Here is a 20,903-nt window from a genome sequence, read left to right on the forward strand (position 1 = left end):
GTGCATAGTTTGAGACCAGGATAAGTAATTTTTATTCCCCTCCAATACAGTATTGATGGGGCGAGGAAGAAAAACATCATTTTTATCCATTTAGAGACACAATATGCAAAAACAGACTGCAAAAATGAAATCTACACGAAAAACTGGGTAAGGAGAACCTGGATAGAAAAAGTCAACTAGAGAGAAGTCAACGGTCAACGGATGGTCAACGGTCAACGGTCAACGGTTGGGTCAACGGTCAACGGATGAAGCCACAGGATGACGTGGAGATGACGTCAGCAAATCGGTGGATGCTGACGCAGCTAGGGCTAACGTGGTAGAAATGATGACGTCAGTAGACCAGGCCCCGGCGTGTGAGAGCGCGTGGAGGTGTGTGAGAGCGCATGGAGGCGCGTGGAGGCGTGTGAGAGCGCATGGAGGCGCGTGATCAGCATCGCAGAATCTTTGAGCGGCGCGTGGGGGCGCGTGCGGTCTCTGATGGCGGCGAGGGTTCCACGAATGTGTAAATCGGCGCTGGATGATCTTAGTGGTATCTTCAAAAATGAAATCGGAGCAATATTCGTAGCGGTGATGCAAAGAGCAGTGGTCTGTGCAGTGTGAAACTCCTTAACGACGGCGGCTGCAGGTCCGCAACCCAAGGACGACGGCTGGATGACGTCGAAGGTTCAACGACAAGAGGTTGCGGCAGCAGTTGTGATGGCGGAAGCATTTAGTGAAAGAAAGGAAGTCACACTAATGAAAACAAGACTGCTAAGAAAAGGTCAGAGCAGTGGCTCTGATACCATGTTAGAAATATGGAATAATTGTATTCTATTTCTTAATTAAAGAATATACATCAGTGCCTTTATATATGAGGCATATGTGTGCGGTACAAGTAAAGTGTACTATACAAGTAACCTAACTGGGCCTAAAGCCCATAACATAATATACTTTAACAGTCGGTATGCAGCTTTGAGTGGCAAATGGATTGCGCATGTTTAAGTAGTGTGGAGGAGGTGTGCAACTTGAATTGCAGGGGATCGAGGAGCGCAGCTTAATTGAAGGAAAGAGGTGCACAATGTCTGTTTGATTCACAATGTGAGGTGCACTTCTTGTACCTGTGAAGAAGGAAGTGTGCAATTGCAGGACAGAAAAAAAGATGTTTGGAGCCCTGTCATTGAATCATGGAATGAAGCTTTTGCATCATGAAAGATCTGGATGGGTTCTTTAATTTGGGAGCCCGCTGTTATAGCATCCAAAAGACCAGGGGTCCTTTCAGGCGGCATCCTCGTAAAAGCGGGCCGGTGAGCCCAACCCAAATCAATAACATGGCACACCATAGAGGTGTGCCACAAGACTGTGGCCCTACACATACAAGTGCACCAACTATTTATCAAGTTCCTTCTTTCCTCATTAGGCATTCTTACATTTTCAAAGCCCTCCAAAGGATTCTACTACACCTCAAAACACCTTCAAACCTATAAAATGCTTGCAAAAATCATCAAATATAAAGGGTTAAGGCATTAACAATAAAAGCAAGCATTGGATTAGTTTTGAGTACTTCAAACGCATAGAAATAAACTCTTTAGAGCTATTAAGTGTCAAGTTTGAGTTCTCATCAATTGTCTTTTAAGAAATCTTCTTGTCTAATCATATTTAGAATAGAACCATTAGTTCTAAAACTTGTTTTCCAATTATAAAATCAAAACTAAGATTAATCAAACTTTAGTCTAACACGATTATAGCTATTGGAAAAATAAAGTGACTTAGGTGATGTTTGTTTTTTTACTTAATTCTAAATAAAACCTTAATGCTTAATAGTGTTAAATATTAAGTTGTTTGTTTTTTTAGTATTTTATTTATATTAAGTATTAAAAAGTAAAGAAAAACCAATATGTTATTTTTTCTATTTAGAAAAAGCTACATATTTTGGTTTTTTCTAATTAGTAAAAAGTTTATAATAAGTCATGAAAAAATAGAAAAACAAACAACCTAATTTTGAAAACAAATTGCTTTAAGCAAAAAGCCAAAAAAACAAACACCACCTTAGTTTTAAAAATTAATTGATTATGAGTTATAGCAAGTCATTCAAAATGGTCCTCATATGCCTACTAGAATTAAAAATAGGTTTTGACTCCTCAAACCTAGCATGATATATAAGAGAAGGGTTCGATTAAATGTAAGGGCTTTTTATTACTTGTATTATGTCAAATATAGACATGAATGTACTAAAGTTTGTCGTTATGGATCAACTAAATATATATGAAGGTCATTTAAGGTTATTTAAAAGGGCATCAATCAAATAAAAATGTCTATAATTAACTTTCTTATGCATAATTATTAATTTTAAAGATGAGAAAAATGAGACCACTATTAAGATGTTCACCTGGTTCACCAACATCGTAAATGGTCTATAGTTCTTAAGGAAAGTCCACACCAAATTGAAGAAAATGATGAAGATTATGAGGTTTCAACCAAAGCAATGGGAGGCCAAAGTTATTACATATAAAAGGTTAACAATATCACGAAGCTCCTAGTTGAAGAACTCATTAAATCACTTATGATTCTTGAGATCATATTGAAAAGTCATCAAGAAGTTGAAAACCATAAGAATTAAAAAGAACATTGCATTTAAAGCATCAATAATGACGAGGAAAGTAAAAAAGATGAAGATTTTGATTTCATTGGAAAAATTTTTAAAGAAGATTATGAAGTTCAAAAGAGTAAGGAAATAAAACTTCAACCAAAGACAACATCATCAAATGAAGATAACAAGATGAAGAATATTGTATACCACTTATACAAGAAGTTGGATCACATCAAACAAAATTGTCCTCTCCTTGAAATGAAGTTGAGAAAGGCGAGAAGAAAGCAATGATAATTATATAGAGTACGAGTGAATAAGATTGAGTAAAAAAAATGTAAATGAGGTATAGTCAACATATGCTTAAGTCTATAAATAGGAGGGTTGTAGGTTATATATATATTCTTGTATCCTATTTTTCTTATAATTCAAAATAGAGTGTTCTTTGTTTTACTGTTATTCTCTCCAATATATCTTCAATCTACTTACCCTTAACTCGATGGAGTATGCATTGTCTAGCAATTAAGGATTATACATACATGTTCTTTTGTTGTTTCAACCTTACCATTGGTTCATAGCTACTTGGGGAATGGATTAAAAGTTGGGTGTCCTTGGCTTAGAACAAAAGTTTTAAGTATATCTTGTTTAAGTCAATGGTAATGGATTAAAAATGCAAAATGAAGGTGGAAGAGGGAGAAGAAGAGGAAGAAATAGAGAGAGTTTGTAAACCGCAATTTCGATAATTATTAGCAGTAAGAGTTTTCCCATTTACCTTATTTTGATGTAATTGTTGCTATTATAGATGTAAACTAGTTTTTAAAAAACATAAATCCAACGTAAAAAATTTCAAAATGTAATTGAGCTCATTTTTTTGTAAGAAAAAGATGAAAAATGAGTTAAATGTTAAAAAAAGAAACCTACATTTTCATAAAATGAATTCAATATAAAGGGTGAACTACCTTTAAAAAATGAATTTAATGTTTAAAAAAAAAAACCAAAAGTGCCATATTTTATATTTTTAATAATATTTTTTTAAAAAAAATTAATAATCTTTCACCATCGCATTGGGACTAGTCCATTAAGGAACCCACTTTCAAATAAGATAAATTAAGTCTAGTGTAGAATAATTATATAATAAAAAAGTAAATTTATAAAATAATATAAAAAATAAAAATAAGAATTTCTTATTTACTCCACAATTGCTAATGTTTTTAGCTATTGTTAAAATTACATCACTTACAGATGGTTCGTTTATTTTGTTTATTTTTTATAACTAAGGTGGCCTTTTTTTTTTCTATCAAATCTAAATATATCTTAATTTAAGTCTATTGAATTAAGTGTTTAAGTTATTTATTTTTGTTAAGGTTAGAACTATTAAGTGTTAAATGACTTAATTTTAATAATATCTTAATGTTTTTTACAAATTAAATAAAAAATTCTATCATTATAAAAATAATTATTTATTTTTATTTTTTATATGATTAATAAAAATTTACTTGAAAGTTGAAACATAGTTATTTCTTTTTTATTTCATATAATTAAAATAAATATATTTGAAAATGATAATTAAAAAAAAGTAATTTATTATATTTTCATATATCTCAAAATACCAAAATTTAGTACTTTATTATTCTATACAATTAAGATAAGCAATTTAAAAACTAAGAATTAAAATTAAAAATTAAAAAAAAAACCCTACTAATTTAAATTAAAATATTTCCAAATGTCTCTAAATGATTAAATAAATTACAATAATACAAGTCTATAATGGTGAATTATGTACTTATATTTGTCCTTTAGTTGATTTAGCTCTTAATATAGCATCATTCAAGTCAAGCTTCTTTTTTTTTTTAAGTGGGATAGGTGAAGAATTTATTTTCGTTGAGAATTGAATGAGTTATGAGATAAAAATATTGATTATATATGACTAAATATTTATTTCGGTTTTTAAAATTTGTACATTTATTTTGGAATTGTTTCTTGTTCAAATTAATTGACTCTTAGATTGTTGGTTTCAATTTTAGTAAGGATTATTCAAAAGATTTAGATGTAAATTTGCTTAAGAAATGGGAACAACTACTTTATTAATTTATAAGAAATTCATCTATCATTCACATTTGACTTTACTTGTAATTTGGGTAACTTGATTTATTTTTAAGTTAAGAATTAACAAAAATTTTCAAAAGTATATTTGGCTTTATTTTATTTGAGAAATTGGGTTTGGATGTTGTTGAAGTTAAAATTTGAAAAGATAAAATATAAGAAGTTATTTTTTCCAATAAGACAAAGATGGAAAAAATTGACTTTTTTCTTTAAAACAAAATTATCTCATACTAAATGATGAAGTCAAATTTAAATCTTAAAGTAACTTATTTTAAAATTTTAATTTAATATGCAAACAAATTCCAAGTATTATTTTAAATTTTATCTTAAATTTGATACTTTTACATTAATTTTTATTCAAACAATTTGATAACTGTTTTAGAGAACAGTTTTTCTCTTCCAAACAAAAAAAATTAGGAAAACACGATTTGACAATAAAAAAAAGTTGTTAAAATAACATTTGTTAATTGTTTTCTACCTTTTTCACTTGTTTTTTATAACCGTTTTAAAAAATAACTATATAAACATGTAAAATAATTAAAAATAAAACACTAAATATAAAAATTATTTTTAAAATATATTTAAAAAATTATCTAAACAGACTTTTATTCTACAAAATATTTGTTCTCAAAAATGGTTTTTTCAAAACTATCCTCGAAAATAGTTACCTATCATATGTGAGATCTCTTCAATTTTTTGATAAAAAGATAAACATAATGGATATTTAAGGGTACTAGCCACATGTGATCCGAGGTGAATCAATCCTTAGGGAAAAAAAAACCATAAATAAAAAGGAGAGATACTTCATTGCAATCTGCTTACAAGGAAAGCTTATTTTATACTAGCAATGGCAGAGCATCAAAGGCCATTAATTAGCACCACTTACCTGTTTATGACACCAAAGACATTCCACCGTAACGAACAGCAAAACGGAAAACATACAATACTGATAGTTTAGCTAGCTAGATGAAGTTTCAACAAACCTTCAACTCACAGAGCATTCCAGCTGAGAAGCTGCATGAAGCTATAGTCCATAGATCCATATATATGTGTAATCATGTCTAGATGTTGTGTTCAGTAGAACCCTACGCTCTTGGTTGACATAGAAGTTAATTTAAAGTTCCCATATCGCCTTGTGGCATCCATACTGTCGTGGTTTCAGCATATGTATGCCCTGCTGAAACTAGTGCTGTGAAACCCCCTGTCGTGAAGATGTAGACCTGGTAGCTTCCTTCAGAGTCTCCACAGCCTCGCCAATGTTGTTTGTTGGTTTGGCCAGTGAGGAGCCGGACGTTGCAGACCATCCTCCACTGTTTGGCCTGCTACCCCACCCCCCCACTGGTGTTCATCACTTCCATGGCGCGATCAATTCTGCGGTGGTAGTCGTCGAAACCGTCATTTCTAATGGTATTACCACTAGGCCTGTTCCAGGAATCATTCTTGCTGTACTCACTATGCCCACCATAGCCACTGCTGCCATTGTGGCCTGTCGAATATGGTGGCTGACGCAAATCCATGGTGCTGTAGGGGGAAGAACCCCAGTCACGATCATCAACTGGGTTTGAAGGCCTACCCCTTCTATTTACCGCACGTTGTTCCACAAATGGTTTTGTACCATAGCTGTCTGGGAAATAGATGACACGCTGCGTTATTCCGACGGAATCAACCCTAACAAGGCCATTCGCAGCACCGTCATTCCTGCTGGTGGGTTCGGCCTGTGAAAACATCCTGGAGGTGGTGTAGTCTCCTCTCGTGTAGCCACTCAGCCATTGCTTTCCCTTAACTACTCTTAGCAGAAGGATTTTCTTTTACATATTAGACATGCAGAAACATCTCTTTAGATAGAAAATTTTTTGCTCTATTTTGCTTACGGCCGCAGTAGCAAAGAGCATACGCCACTTTTTGCAAACACCTTTTAAGATTTTACAGGCCATTCCATTGAATGAAAAAGTTAAACAGTACGAATCATATTCTTCTTATCAATGGTGATTGGTGTGTGACCACCTTCACCCCATTCTTGATTGTATCGGTACTGCTGAACCGGAGTTACAACTGGTCCTGTGATTGAGAATGAAAGAAGGGAGACAATCACTTCGACTTTATGAAAAATAATGTGAATATTTCGCTTCTCTTTGGCAAGGCAACAGTAGTTCTGGGTCAACAACCCAACAGGTATTGATCCTAAGGTTGGTTCAGAAACTGGAATCTGGTGCCAAATTGGGTGTTCTGGGTTAGTGTCAACTTCTATCCCAATCCCCCGCTATATTTTAGATTCAAAGTTGCGTTTTTCTTCCAAGGATCATATTCCACTTTTCTTGCACCTCAGTATGCACCAGTGGATTCATTCACGTGCTTCCGGTGAAATAATGGTTGTAAGAACAATACATAATCTGATAATTACTTGTGGATGGCGACCTCCACTACCTTCTCAACCCTTGAATTTTGAGTGTCGGTTTTCACGCATGTACCGGAATGTCTTCCTCATCAACTTTCATCCACAATGGCTGCCAAGGTCGGCAGGGTAAAACAGAGCAGGGAGAGTCACACTTCAAATGAATGTGAATTTGCTTACACAGATGGTGCTTTCACCATTGCAAGAGAAGAAGAAGGCTGAGGATGAACCAATATCAAGGCCCTGTGTAATAATTGCAGATCATTGTTAAATAGTAGATAGCATTCCCAGATAGACCAAGAATTATCCCAGAACGTTCAAAACCTGCAGGAGAATCATCCATCAGGAGAATTTTATTCCACTTTTATTTCACAGAATGTATTATGATATACTTTAGATCATGAATAGACTACATGTAACACAGGAGATAAAGTACCGTCACCACACTATTATATATTTGTACATACACCACTTTACATGTAGAAAATGGTATGTGATCTACCTTCTGAACTAGCTCTTTCATGGATCAAATGTTGGGACTTGACCAGGGGGAGCAGAAATCGCCTGATATATAGTTCTATCAATGATACCCCTGTAAGGATCCTTCTCTCGCTTCTTAATCAAGTAGGCCATAATATGTTCAATCTCGGATTTTATCTGCAAGTACAATACATTTGCATTTTCTTTGTTCTTCAGCTCATTTTCTCTTCCCTTTGTTTCTATTGGCTTCCCAAACAGATAGTAGAAGCGTCCAGGAACCTTAGGAAAAAGCACTGGTACAAAGAGATTTTCATTACCAACCTCACCACTGAAACCAGCCCTATAACAAGAACATGTTCCATGTTAATAGTTGAAGCATTGGTTTATGAGATATTTTGATCTATAGAAGAAGGGTCCATGCAAAACTAATTTGAACCAAGTAATAACTATAATTGAAAGAAGAGAATTACCTGGGTCTTACAGCATCCCGAGTAGTTTCTTTAATATAGTCATTAACCAAGGGGATTCTCATCAGGTCATCATAGTCGAGAACAAGCTGCCATGCCAGAAATGACCATATCAGGCAATCGTAAAGTAGCAGAGGTCATAAGCAAGTACAATGTTAATTGCAAACTTGAGCTCATATTTGGGTACATGTGGTTAAAGTTCCTTAAGATAATGGGTCTCATTTACTAAGCATAAGCTCTACTAAAAAGCAGCTCATTTGATGATCTTGCATTTTGATTGTAATCATATTGAATCGAATTCATGGATGGTGGAGAATCTTATAAAATTTTTGGAGAAATTAATTCTCAAATTGGATGGTCAAACCTCATCAAATATATTTAAATTTTCAAGAACTTATATATTAAACAAGACAACCTCAAAAGTTGGGTCCTGATGTAACGAACCCCTCCCAACTGTTCAAGTACTGCCTACTTTGATCCAAAGGTCCTTCACAATTTTAAAACACGTCTACGTGATTAAGAGAAGCCCCTGTATATATAGCATGAAGAGTTTTTTCCCTTATTTGATGTAAGATATTATAGTTGATCTCTTCTCTTGGTACCAATATGGTAAAGAAATGGAGAAAGCAGTGATCACAACTTTCATGATCTTTAGAAGAAACATGTGTGCAAGACTAGATGTACCAACCATAAAAGGAAAAACCGGATAAAAATATAAACCAAAGAAGAATCTACCCTGCATTATCATAAAATCATAAACGGATATATATATATATAGGATATGACCAATTGTTCACCCTTCAACGAGTAGGCAGGATTTTTCATACAGGAAACACAGTTTTAAGCATATTCTGATTCAGATACAGAAGATGGAAAAATGGAAAGAGAAACCCAAATATCCTTCTTGTGACAAATTCCTTCCTACAAGGATGTATTCTCTAACTAATACCTTTCTCAGGAAGAGGAAATTTACATTCTTTTTTTTTTTCTTCTTTCCGAAAGAATGAATATAGCCCCATGATCCATCTAAGATAATCCTAATCAGAACAATAACTACAACCTTTTGTTTTGATTCATGATAGACTTAGTAGTTTCACAATCAACATTCAATCCCACTTCAATAAAATGATGATCACTTTTTTGGTTATATAAAACCACAACAAAGAACAACAATAAGAAGAAAATGAGGAAAAGAAAATGGAAAATACATAAAACATACTATGATTTACATGATTAGGCTTAAAGCCCACATCTATGAGTGAAGATGAAAAAAAACTACTATTGTTAAAAGATATTGCAATCTTAGAGCTCTCAAATCCCAAATCCCCAATTACACCCAAAACAAATAACTCTATCTTCAATCAAAATCTCTTTGTATATTTTTCCTGATTACATATAAAAACTTAATTGTCTAATTATTAAAGTACTTATTCCTATAAATAAAAAAAAATTCTCACAATAGAATATTTCCTTCATAATAATAGGAATGTCCCCAACTAGAATGTATTCAAATAGGAAAATATCAAAGTTAAAAATTAACTTAAAAGAGAACCTAAGATACTTTCCAACAATTTCTACCTTAGCTTAAATTCCCATGTCTTAAACAAGCTCAAAAGTATTTCATGTCACTTCACTCCCACACCCTTAAAGGGCCTTTAGAAACTGCAATCACCATTAAAATTCAAGCAATCTCTGAACTTAAATGTAGGAACAAATTTAGTAATCACGTTTATTGGACTCTCCACTACTATGATTTTTTTTTTAATGTTTGTCACACTAAATATATAAGCAACACTACTATTACTAGCATATACCTTTGAGTTGGTTTAATTTGCCTCCTCCTCGTTATTTCCAAGCTAAATTGTATTGTTGCTCTTTTTTTTTTTTTATCAGAAACGAAGAAAAATAAAATAATAATTGTATTGTTGCTCTTACGGTGTCTTTTTTGCCAAAAGCTTCTTTTTCTATAGTTCTTGAAGTATCAAGCTCAAACTTTGCCTTCTCTGACACCGGGGTTTTTTCTCCATCAAATTAGTCCTTACTAGGACTCAACATTATAGACTCATCAAAGGTCACATCTCCACTAATAAATCTAGAGAATTTTGAATTTAGACATCATAACCTAAACCCTTATACATCATCTTCATACATTAGAAAAATATGCTCTGCATTACTCTTAGTTCTAACTTACCTTCATTCATATGAGAATAAACAAGATAACAAAAATCATTAAATTTGTATAATTAACATGAGAACTAAACCATACCTGTTCAAGTGTCCTCCAATTAATAAAAATTGAAGTAGATCACTTTACAAGAAAATAAGTTGAATTAATTGTTTCAACTCAAATTCCTTCAATAAACCTACATTTGAAAGTGTCTTTCTCTAAAAGATTTATATTCATCTGTTTTGCAACGTCATTATGTTCTAAAGTATGCCTAACTATGCAGTATCTCATCAGAGCTTCATTCATATAGAATTAATTGAACTTTTTCCCATAGAATTCATTGTCATTGTTAGTTCTCAAGCATTTGATCTATTTTTGTTTCTGCTTCTTGATCGTAGCTTTCCACTGTTTGAACTTCCCAAAAACATAATTCTTATGCTTCAAGATATATGGTCAGACCTTTCTCGAGTGGTCATCAATGAAAGTCAATATATATCTTCCACCACCATGTGAAATAACTTGTGCAAAGATCATTAGTTTTTGTCCTTCCATCCCAATAAGAGTGCCCTTTAATATTTTCATACTTGCCAAATTTTATTTCAATAGTTTCACATACTTTTAAAATAGGAAAAATTTGCAAATTTCCACTTCATTGCTCATTATTTCTTATTTGTATATATTGAAACAATATATTCTCTAAGAAGCCTCAGCCCTGGCTCAAGGCCTGGGTAGGGATAGGAAAGTTCCAGGTATGGTTCCATGTACTGAAGAAAAAAAAAATGTTCTTTAAATATTTTTCATCATTCTATTTTGCAATTTTTCCATGTTTCTTTTATAATGTTACTATATATAGATGTAACTCTCAATGGCTAATTCTTCCATAATGATCTACCAAAGTTCCTCAATTCTAGTAACCTTGAGTATGGGTTAATTCGTAAGTATGTAATAAATCATTGCCAACAAAAGTTATAGAAATAGAAGGGGAGGAAAAAAAGAAAGAAAATCATGTAAAAATCTTTAGTCCAATCTAAGATGCCAAATTAGAATAATATTCCACCATGAAAAGGTTGTTTCTATTAAAATTTAAACAAATTTTTAAGAGAAACAAAAGCACAAACTTACTTCTGCTATGTCATCTTCTCCAACAACTCCAAATGGTACAATTGTGGCCCCAAAATGTGCTGCCATCCGCACAAATTCTGGCTGATCAGGCCAAAATAACTGATATTCTTCACCCTAATACCATAGATAAACCACAACATTAGATAATACATAACCTTAACTTTTACAGAACCTATCAAAACAAAAACCTTAACTATTACAGAACACTGCTCATAACATAATGAAAATTATTGCCTCAGCACTATCTCATTGGACAATCTCAACACTATATTTTATGGTTTTGGAATGTCATAGAATGAATATCACCTCAAAAGGGCCAGATATTAATCCCAGTTTGTTAGAGATTTTGTTCTTGATGTCCCCAAGGGTGAAGACATAATTCAAAATATTAATCTCTTTTGTGTTTCTATAATTTCCAGGTAAAGGAAGAAAGAGAAGGCCTTATAAATGACAGACCATTGTTGCAACAGCCTGTCTACACTCTCATTTTTCTGTCATAGTAAGGAAATATGGGGCAAGACTATCAAAAAAGGCAAAAAGAACTCTGATGAAGCTCAATACTTCCAAGTTTATAGACTAGTGAAATCCTAGTTTAGGGGTGATGAGCTATCATGCTTGTGCCTGACCTTCTGATATGCCATTGCAAACTGACTCTAGTTTCTTTGAATAGTCTTACCAGAAGGGCTTAAAATTTAAATGAGACACCAAATGTTCAACAAAAGCTTTTGCACATTTGAGAGGAGAACTTGCTGGAGTTGTAATGACATTTCAAATCCAAGCCCTCAAAATTTTCTTCGAAGTATAGAGCAGTTTGGATTTGCCTAGAACCAGGGCCAAACCAAAATATTCAGCATTCAACTCTGTAGTAATTGCAGCTTCTGGCAGCTCATTCAAAGTTCATTGGACAACTTTCATTTCTCTTCAGACAGCATAAGAGTTCAGAACGAGCATAGTGCAGTGCACAAGTTCACATCATGTGCAAATTCCCGTATATGACTGGTGGATATGCATATACAGTCAACATAATTTTTGTGTTTTTCTTTGCTGAAGCTTCCTTTATAGTAAGTCCCTCTTTAGGGATCTTGCCACATCCATTAAAGGAGATTCATGGAAGTTATGTCATCTTTCTTGATCAGAAACAACAATTTTATTGCAACATAGATCAAAAAAATGGTAAGGATAAGTTACCCTCCACAAACAGACTATAAAGAAAAAAGAAAGAAAAAAAAAAAAAAAGAAATTCTTCAAGGATGAACAAGTAAAACACACAGACCCACCCTAAAGCAATAAGAGATCCAAACATATAACAAATACTCAATAAAAACAAGAATTCCCTTCCAAAATCCTTTTGCTAGAAGCACCTCACTTAGCAACATATCTGTGCTAAATGGTTAGCTAAACAAGGAGTCCACAAGAAAGAGCAACCCAACTTTGTAGACAAGTCTGAGATCCTACATATGAACGAGACCAGCTACCAAGGGGGAAAGATCTTTTTGTTGTTCCCTACTAGTTGGTTTTTCTCTTTTTTTTTCTTCTTTTTTTTTATTACAAACCTAATAGATCCTGACTATTAATTAAAAGATCAAGAAGGACAAGACATCCTTCCATAATGTACAAACTTAGATCAAGACTACAGAATGGACTTCTTTACAAGGAACCATTTAACCAAATAAATGAGAGAAGTTACAAAAAGTGAAGTAACATTTGAACAACCATTAAGTAGACTTAAGGAGACATATAATCTCCAATAAAAGATATCAATTGCTCTGCTCCTACTAGCCCATTTGCCACTTGATTAGCTAAGCAAGGAACCCATCCAATGGAGCAACCTAACTCTATAAAGATATCGAATATTTGGCACAACCACCTGTCAAGTCTCCATGAACCTCTTTTTTTTTAAGCCACCCATGAGCTAACAACAACATAAACTACCTACCCAAAGCTTTTGCTAGCACAAGGCCCTCCATAAGTGGTACAACCTCAACCTCAATAGCAAAACCATCACCTGTAAGTTTAGAATATGCTTTGACTATTGAACCTCGATGATCTCTAATCACACCATCAATCCCAAGTTGCCCTGAGGTGCCCAAAGAACATACATCGAAGTTCTACTCAACTACTCCTTCAATTAGCACTAACCATACTTGTCAGGTCTTCCTGACCCTCTTTGACTTGCATAAAAGACTTCAATCTAGTAATATTAGACTCAAGGGTGTAACTCTAAAGGCCTTGCTAGTAGAGGCCCAAAGAGACGATGAAGAGTAAAATAGGTCCCAAACTGCATCCATTGTCCTCATAGCATCCGAAAAAATCCTCGGATTTCTTTTCCACCATATTGACCAAATCAAACTAACGCTTGCAATACAACATAAAACCTTTCCTTTTGCATGATTCGTAAAATCTTTAAAGGAACTAGTTATCATCTCCACCATTGAACATGATGCCACCCAATCTAGTCCCGCAAGGATGAATATTCTATGTCATAGGCCCAAAGCTACTAAGGCAATGAAGAAAAAGAAGATCAATTGATTCCTTACTCTTCTTGCACATGATGCACAACTTTGAATTAAGTACCTTACGGCTTTGAGAGGACTCTACTTCTAAAGCATATTATTAGTGTTAACCCTCTTACTAGCCACAAGACATGCAAAAGCCTTTACCTTAGAGTGGGCTTTAGATTTCCAAATGAAATTAGGAAAACCATCAGCCATCAGTTTAAACCATTTAATGAAATAAAAATAATAATAATAATAATATTCCTACTGCTATCTTCCAACCACTTCTATTTTTAATCCTCTTACAATTTCTATTCCTATATCCGAGCTTTTGCTAAGTTGAAGCATTGCAAGCATATGCTTGCTAAGTCAGCAAGCTCTGATTTAGGAGCATATCTTCATTTTTTATAGATGAGCTTCTACTTTGTGGGCCTTAGCATTCACCTTGTTAAGAATATCTTGGATCCTCTAATAAGTAAGAAAGATGTTGCTTAGTTTTGAACAATGACTACATGGGCAGTGAGGCATTTTGTAGGTTGCCCACTTTATGCCTTATTAGTCAATTTGGAGAGAGCATGACATAAGAATTTTCAAGAGTAAACCAGGCGGAGTGGCTTTAAAGGGGTTGTTTCTAGAGGCTTTATTATTATAGACCAAAGAGGTGGTAGGCAATGGTAAATTTTCTTTTCTAGATTTTGCAAATGGTATGGGTAATATAAGACAAAAGCATAACATTTTTTTGGTTTTGTTCAAGTCTTTGGGTGCCTAGTATACTTCTGATATGTTCCAATGGCACCTTTTTTTTTTTTTTCTATTAGGTGCTTTCCAACAAATTTTCTCCCATTTTCAGTTGGAAAATATCTCAAATTCCTATTTGGTATATATTCTTTTTGGTAAGAATATTGTATAGAATATAACATATATTATTATTCCTTGTAAAAATAGGTTTCCTTATAAATAAGGAAATGTGTTGAGAATATCTTTAGAAATATTCTAGGTCACAATTTGTAAAGACTATATAAGGTTAGTATAGATGTAAGGAAGAGTGGAAGATATTCAATAAAACAAGGCTCATGGTTTATGGTGTAGATTTTTTTTTTTGGATAGATAATCACAAATATATTAAAGGGCAAAGGCCACAAAGCATACAGGGAGTATACAAATCAGCCTAAAACAAGAACACAAAAAACAAGCACCCTTACCCACCCTTAAGTGGCCGCTAGCCACTCCAAAAAGCCTAAAAGCGAAGAGGACTCCTCTCTAATATACACCCTAGCTCAACTTCACAAGGTACATACAAAAGAATTTTTGAGTTTCTGTATATCTAACACACCTCCCCTAAAAGCTAATCTATTCATTTCCTTCCATACCGTCCAAAAAATACACAATGGGATGGAATTCCAAATCTTTTTCCTTTTTTTCCCCACAAAAGAGCCCCTCCAACTGAATAACGCCTCTTTAACTAACTCTGGGAACACCCACTGAACCCCAACAAGGGCAAGGACGATCTCCCATAGGGCCCTTACCACTATACAATGTAAAAGAATGTGATTTACATTTTTCTCTTCACGCCCGCACAAAAAACAGCGGTTAGGGAGCTGCCATCCCCGTTTTTTAAGCTTATCCAAGGTGAGAATCCTCCCCCACGCGGCTTCCCAAGCAAAAAAGGCCGCTTTGGTTGGGACCTTGTTTCAAAGTACAAGAGTTGCATTTGATTTTTTTTTCTCTTTCCCTTGTAATGCTCCATGGTACAATAGAGTGATTCTCTCTCATCCATGTTTGTAAGCATCATTGTTTAAATCATATTAAAACCTTGTAAACATTTATGGGAGGAAAATTTTGTCTTTTATGTTATTGCTCTAACATGTGGCATTGAAGCTTCCACTCGCACAACAAGTAGTATCTGAGAGTGTTTGCATCATAGTGAATGTGAAAATCATACCATGGAGTAATGATTCAAAAGATCAAGTATTGTGGACCTATGATTAAAGATAATGGATGCCCATATGATATTTTTTTACTCAAAACTTAATCTCTAGTGAAGGTGGTGTAGATAAATTTCCAAGTGAAACATATCAGAAATTACGTTGATTAAGGCATATCAAAAGAGTGGTGTGTTGCTAGTAAAAGCATGTGAGGAAAAGCCATGTATACAATGGAATCATGTATCATCAAAAGATAAAAGATTGACTTGATGGAATTTGATTCAAGGTGAAGATTATTGAAAATATCTAAAATTTCTTTTTGGTATATATTCCTTTTAGTAAAGAATATTATATATAATATTTAATACATTGATATTCCTAGTAAAAATAGGTTTCCTTATAAAATAAGGAAATATATTAGGAATGTCACTAGAAATATTCTAGGTCATCAAAATAAAAATTTATCATATTTAAATAAACTTATAAAGACTATAAAGAGCATGTAGAGATGTGAGGAATCATAAGAAAGATCCAGTGAAGTAGCGGTTACAATTCAAGTATAAATACTAAGAGTGAAAAAATACGGGATGCTTTAGCTCTTGAGAATTAATCTAGTTTTTCTCTTTCTAATATTTGATGATAGAAGAATGATTCTCTCCCATCCATAAATGTAGGTATCATTAGTCAAATAATGTTAAAATCTTCTGTATCATTGTATGTTGAATAGGTGGAATTGAAGTTTCCACTAGCACAACATTTGCCTATTAAAAAGAAAGCTTACACTTGCATAGGTAACAATTGTTGTAGCATGGAGCATAGGGTGCCAAACAACTTGTCAATTGTTATTTTTCTTTGCTATCTTTTTAGTTTCTCTCTGGCAATTTGGTTTCTCTTTTTTGCAATTATAGGAACTACAACTATCGTTGTTGCTACACTAGTTAAACTTAAAAGAAAAAGGGGAAAAAAATCGACTACAACTGTGTTCCCTCAACTCATGAATTGTATTTCCAATTCTAGAGGAAGGTCTAAATGGTAAATGAGCCCGGTAATTTGAGGGGAGGGATCCTAAGGTAGCAGCTGTTGTATCCTAAAGGGTAGGATGCAAACAGACCTGCTACACCAGGTCCCAGGACAGTGCCTACTGATGAAAGCTTTTAGGACTACATGATGGTGACAACCAAAATGATAACTACCACTACTAGTTCACATTCCTATTTTGGGTAATACTTGAGTTCTAACAAGAAAGTCACTTCCATAATTTTACAAAAAAAAATTTTACATTTGTCCTTGAACAAGGGTTTGCTAGGAAATGATTTTGAAGCTTTGAAACAAGCATGATAGTTTTTAGAGATAGGTAATTGTGGGAAAGTATGAAGAGGAGAAAGAAGGATGAAGATCTAGAGAGAACAGAGAAGTCTCCTGGTCGAGCTTGTAGAATGCCCTAAGAGTAGGTGGGATGATTTCTGCTCGAGGATGCATTTTCAGTTGGTCATGTACCTATGAAACAAAGCATCAACTACTACAAGTAGCATCACTTCAGGTCGTTGTATAGGGCAAAAATTAAAGAATAAAAAGCTAGAAGTCAGCCTAGGCAATAACTTCACATTGCCACACTTGGAAACAAGTTTAAATTACAAATTGATTAAAAAAAAAAAAAAACACAAGCACTTTTACATTTCATTCAGAAATTCTAATTGTTCATTTAAAAAAAATAAGTTATAAACCTTGTGTGGAAAATCAAATTTGGAGATAATCCTGGATTATCTCCATTTGGATAATTTGGTTTATGTTTAATTAGTTTAGGAGATTATCTTGATTTAGTTTAAAGTTTATTTAGTTTCAATTTGTTAGTTGTATATATTTGTACATACCATAATTTGGTTGTTTCCTTAGGGATAATATCTTCCTAATTTAGGACTCTCAATTGTATATATATATAAGTATTATTCCTTTAATAAAGAATAAGGGAATTGAGAAATACCTTGGTTGAGTTACATGGTATCAGAGCCATTGGCTCAAATTCTGGGTTTGTTCTTGGGTCACAGAATAAAAGTGACCTGGTAGTGTCACTACCTTCGGAGGGGGAAGCAAGGTGTCAAGATCGGCCGGTACCCGAAGTCTGACGACCTGAAGCTGAACACGTGAAGCTCACGCGTCCGGACTGAGAAGCAGGACGCGTCAACTCACGCGCCGGCGCGTGGAGGAGCATAGCAGCTTCTTTTGACCTCTGACCAGTTCCATTGGCGTCACAATCCTGTTTTCTGGCCAGGGTGATCTCGTTCTTGGACTGTGAGATTCTACCCTTGGGACGCGTTGACGGAGTTTCTCTTTTCCTTTGACTGATCAGATTTGTCAGATTTGTCACCATCGCTAGTCCGGCGAACCCTGCCCCTCGATCCACCTTCCTGAGACGCCTTCTTCTCAGATCCCGCCACCCTCTCACGCCTTCTCTTCGCCGCCGAAGCGATGCCGTCTTCCGAAATCATTGAAAGCCCCAACCTCCACTGCCCAGAGGAGCGCCTTTTATTGCTGCTTTTCAGGCCCGACACACAACCCACGTTTGTCAGCAGCCCTGACGAGACCTCTGTCTCCGGCACCGACGCTGGAGCTCGGCAGCACGACCCCAGTTCCGAGAAGAACTTCATTGAAAGGGTTGTTGTCTCTCGCTGCTGATACTTGCCACTGCTGTAACTTCGCCGCTACTGTTACTTCGCCGGAGTAAATCTCGACTCTCCACCGCTTCAACGCCGATCCAATTGAATTGCTCCTCTTAGAAACCGGACCAATCTGAGTTTCTCGCACACTCCTCTTCGCCCACCTTGGCCGCCACGACAACAATCCATTTTTCCTCACAACTTTCAGGGTGAGAAAAAGAGGGAGTCAAGGGTTTTATAGTTGCTACGGCAAAAATGGGGGAAGAAAAAATATAAGTGACGCTTTTGACGCACGCTTTTGACGCTTTGACACTTTTGACGCCTTCTTGTAAGAGAGGTACTTGTCTCTTTCTTCTTGCTATAGTGAATTGTAATTTCTGGTCTGGGCTGATTACTTTGGAGATTGAATTTTATTGTCATGGAAGAGAATAAGAATTCTGTTGCTGATATAGTGCCTATTGTGTCAAAAATAACTGAACACAAATTAAATGGGTCTAATTATATTGAATGGAGCAAGACTATCAAAATTTATCTGAGAAGTGTTGCTAAAGATGACCACTTGATTGAGGAACCTCCTAATGATAACACTAGAAAACTTTGGATGCAAGATGATGCATGGTTATTTCTGTAGATGAAAAACTCTATTAATAGTGATATTGTTGGTCTGCTGAGTCATTGTGAATTTGTTAAAGAGCTAATGGATTCTCTTGATTTTCTGTACTCTGGAAAAGGAAATGTCTCTCGGATGTATGATGTATGGAATGCCTTCCATTGTCCTGAGAAGGGAGCTAAATCCCTCACTGCATATTTTATGGACTTCAAGAAGGTATATGAGGAATTGAATGCACTTATGCCTTTCAGTCCGAATGTTAGAGTACAATAGGCTCAACGGGAACAGATGGCTGTTATGAGTTTCTTATCCGGTCTCCCATCTGAGTTTGAGACTGCAAAATCTCATATTCTTTCTGGTTCTGACATTGGTTCCCTTCAGGAAGTTTTCAGTAGAGTTCTACGAACTAAGAATGTCTCGTCTTCTCAGCACACCAATGTTCTTACTGCAAAAGGAGGAAATGCAGAAAATGCAAGAAGGGTGAATAACAGGGGCGGAAACAGGGCATTTGAAAATCGTGGCAATGATTCAAGTACTATTGTGTGTTTTTACTTCCATGAGGCTGGCCATACCAAGAAGAACTGCAGGAAATTGCAGAATCGAAATCGGAGAATTCAAACTGCCAATGTTGCTACATCTGATACTGTTACATTTTCAGACTCCTCAGACAAGATCGTCACAATGACAACAAAAGAGTTTGCTAAATATTCACAGTATCAAGACGCACTGAAAGCATTTACTCCTGTTAGTGCTCTGGCAAAGTCAGGTAAAACATGTCTTGTCTCCTCCTCAAACAAATGGATAATTGATTCAGGTGCCACAGATCATATGACAGGTAATCATAAAACTTTCTCTACCTTCAGAACACATTATGCTCCTCCTGTTACTGTTGCTGATGGTTCTACCTATGAGATTAAAGGGTCTGGGACTGTGAAACCAACATCTTCTATTACGTTATCTTCTATGTTAAACTTACCAAATTTGGCCTTTAACCTAATCTCTGTCAGTAAACTTACCAAAAATCTGAATTGTAGTGTCTCATTTTTCCCTGATCATTGTGTGTTTCAGGATCTTATGACGAAACAGACATTTGGTAAAGGACATGTATCTGATGGGCTCTATATTCTTGACGAGTGGGTACCTCGACTAGTTGTGTATGTCAGTACTGCCTCTCCTGTTGAAGCTCATTGTCGGTTAGGACATCCTTCTCTACCGATGTTGAAGAAATTATGTCCTCAGTTTGATAATTTACCTTCATTAGATTGTGAGTCGTGTCATTTTGCGAAGCATCATCGTAGTTCTTTAGGCCCAAGGATTAATAAACGGGCTGAGTCTTTGTTTGAGTTAGTACATTATGATGTTTGGTCCGTGTCCTGTTACTTCTAAAACTGGGTTTCGATATTTTGTTACCTTTGTGGATGATTTTTCTCGAATGACTTGGATTTAATTTATGAAGAATCATTCAGAAGTATTTTCCCATTTTTGTGCATTCTCTGCTAAGATTAAAACTAAATATGATGTGTCTGTGAAAATATTAAGAAGCGATAATGGAAAAGAATATGTGTCTAACTCATTTCAAAACTACATGAGTCACAATGGGATTCTTCATCAAACATCTTGTGTTGATACTCCTTCTCAAAATGGGGTTGCTGAAAGAAAAAACAGGCATTTACTTGAGACGGCTCGTGCATTCATGTTCCAGATGAAGGTTCCGAAACAATTTTGGGCTAATGCAGTTTCCACAGCTTGCTTTCTGATCAACCGTATGCCCACTGTAGTGCTTAAAGGTGATATTCCGTACAAAGTAATACATCCACAAAAATCACTTTTTCCACTTGAACCAAGAATTTTTGGATGTACATGCTATGTTAGAGATACAAGGCCTTTTGTTACTAAACTTGATCCTAAGGCGTTAAAGTGTGTTT

At 34.9% G+C, this 20,903-nt stretch overlaps 1 protein-coding gene across 6 annotated transcripts in view; it reads right to left on the reverse strand.

Moving 5' to 3' along the window:
* Positions 1 to 5,449: 5,449 nt before the first annotated feature.
* Positions 5,450 to 20,903, reverse strand: part of LOC100253864 (phytyl ester synthase 1, chloroplastic) — a 63,738-nt gene continuing 48,284 nt past the window's right edge. For 4 of the 6 annotated variants that reach the window (XM_019224953.2, XM_019224954.2, XM_019224955.2 and 1 more), the window contains exons 11-13: positions 11,295 to 11,408; positions 8,009 to 8,094; positions 5,450 to 7,878 (exon numbers count right to left, since the gene is read on the reverse strand). In XM_019224953.2, the coding sequence (XP_019080498.1) occupies positions 7,578 to 7,878; positions 8,009 to 8,094; positions 11,295 to 11,408 (501 nt within the window). In that variant the 3' untranslated portion in view covers positions 5,450 to 7,577. The remainder of the gene's footprint in view (positions 7,879 to 8,008; positions 8,095 to 11,294; positions 11,409 to 20,903) is intronic. The other 2 variants (XM_059742580.1, XM_010661655.2) reach the window with 1 other exon arrangement.

Source organism: Vitis vinifera, chromosome 14 (assembly GCF_030704535.1).
Source record: "Vitis vinifera cultivar Pinot Noir 40024 chromosome 14, ASM3070453v1".
NCBI lineage: Eukaryota > Viridiplantae > Streptophyta > Magnoliopsida > Vitales > Vitaceae > Vitis > Vitis vinifera.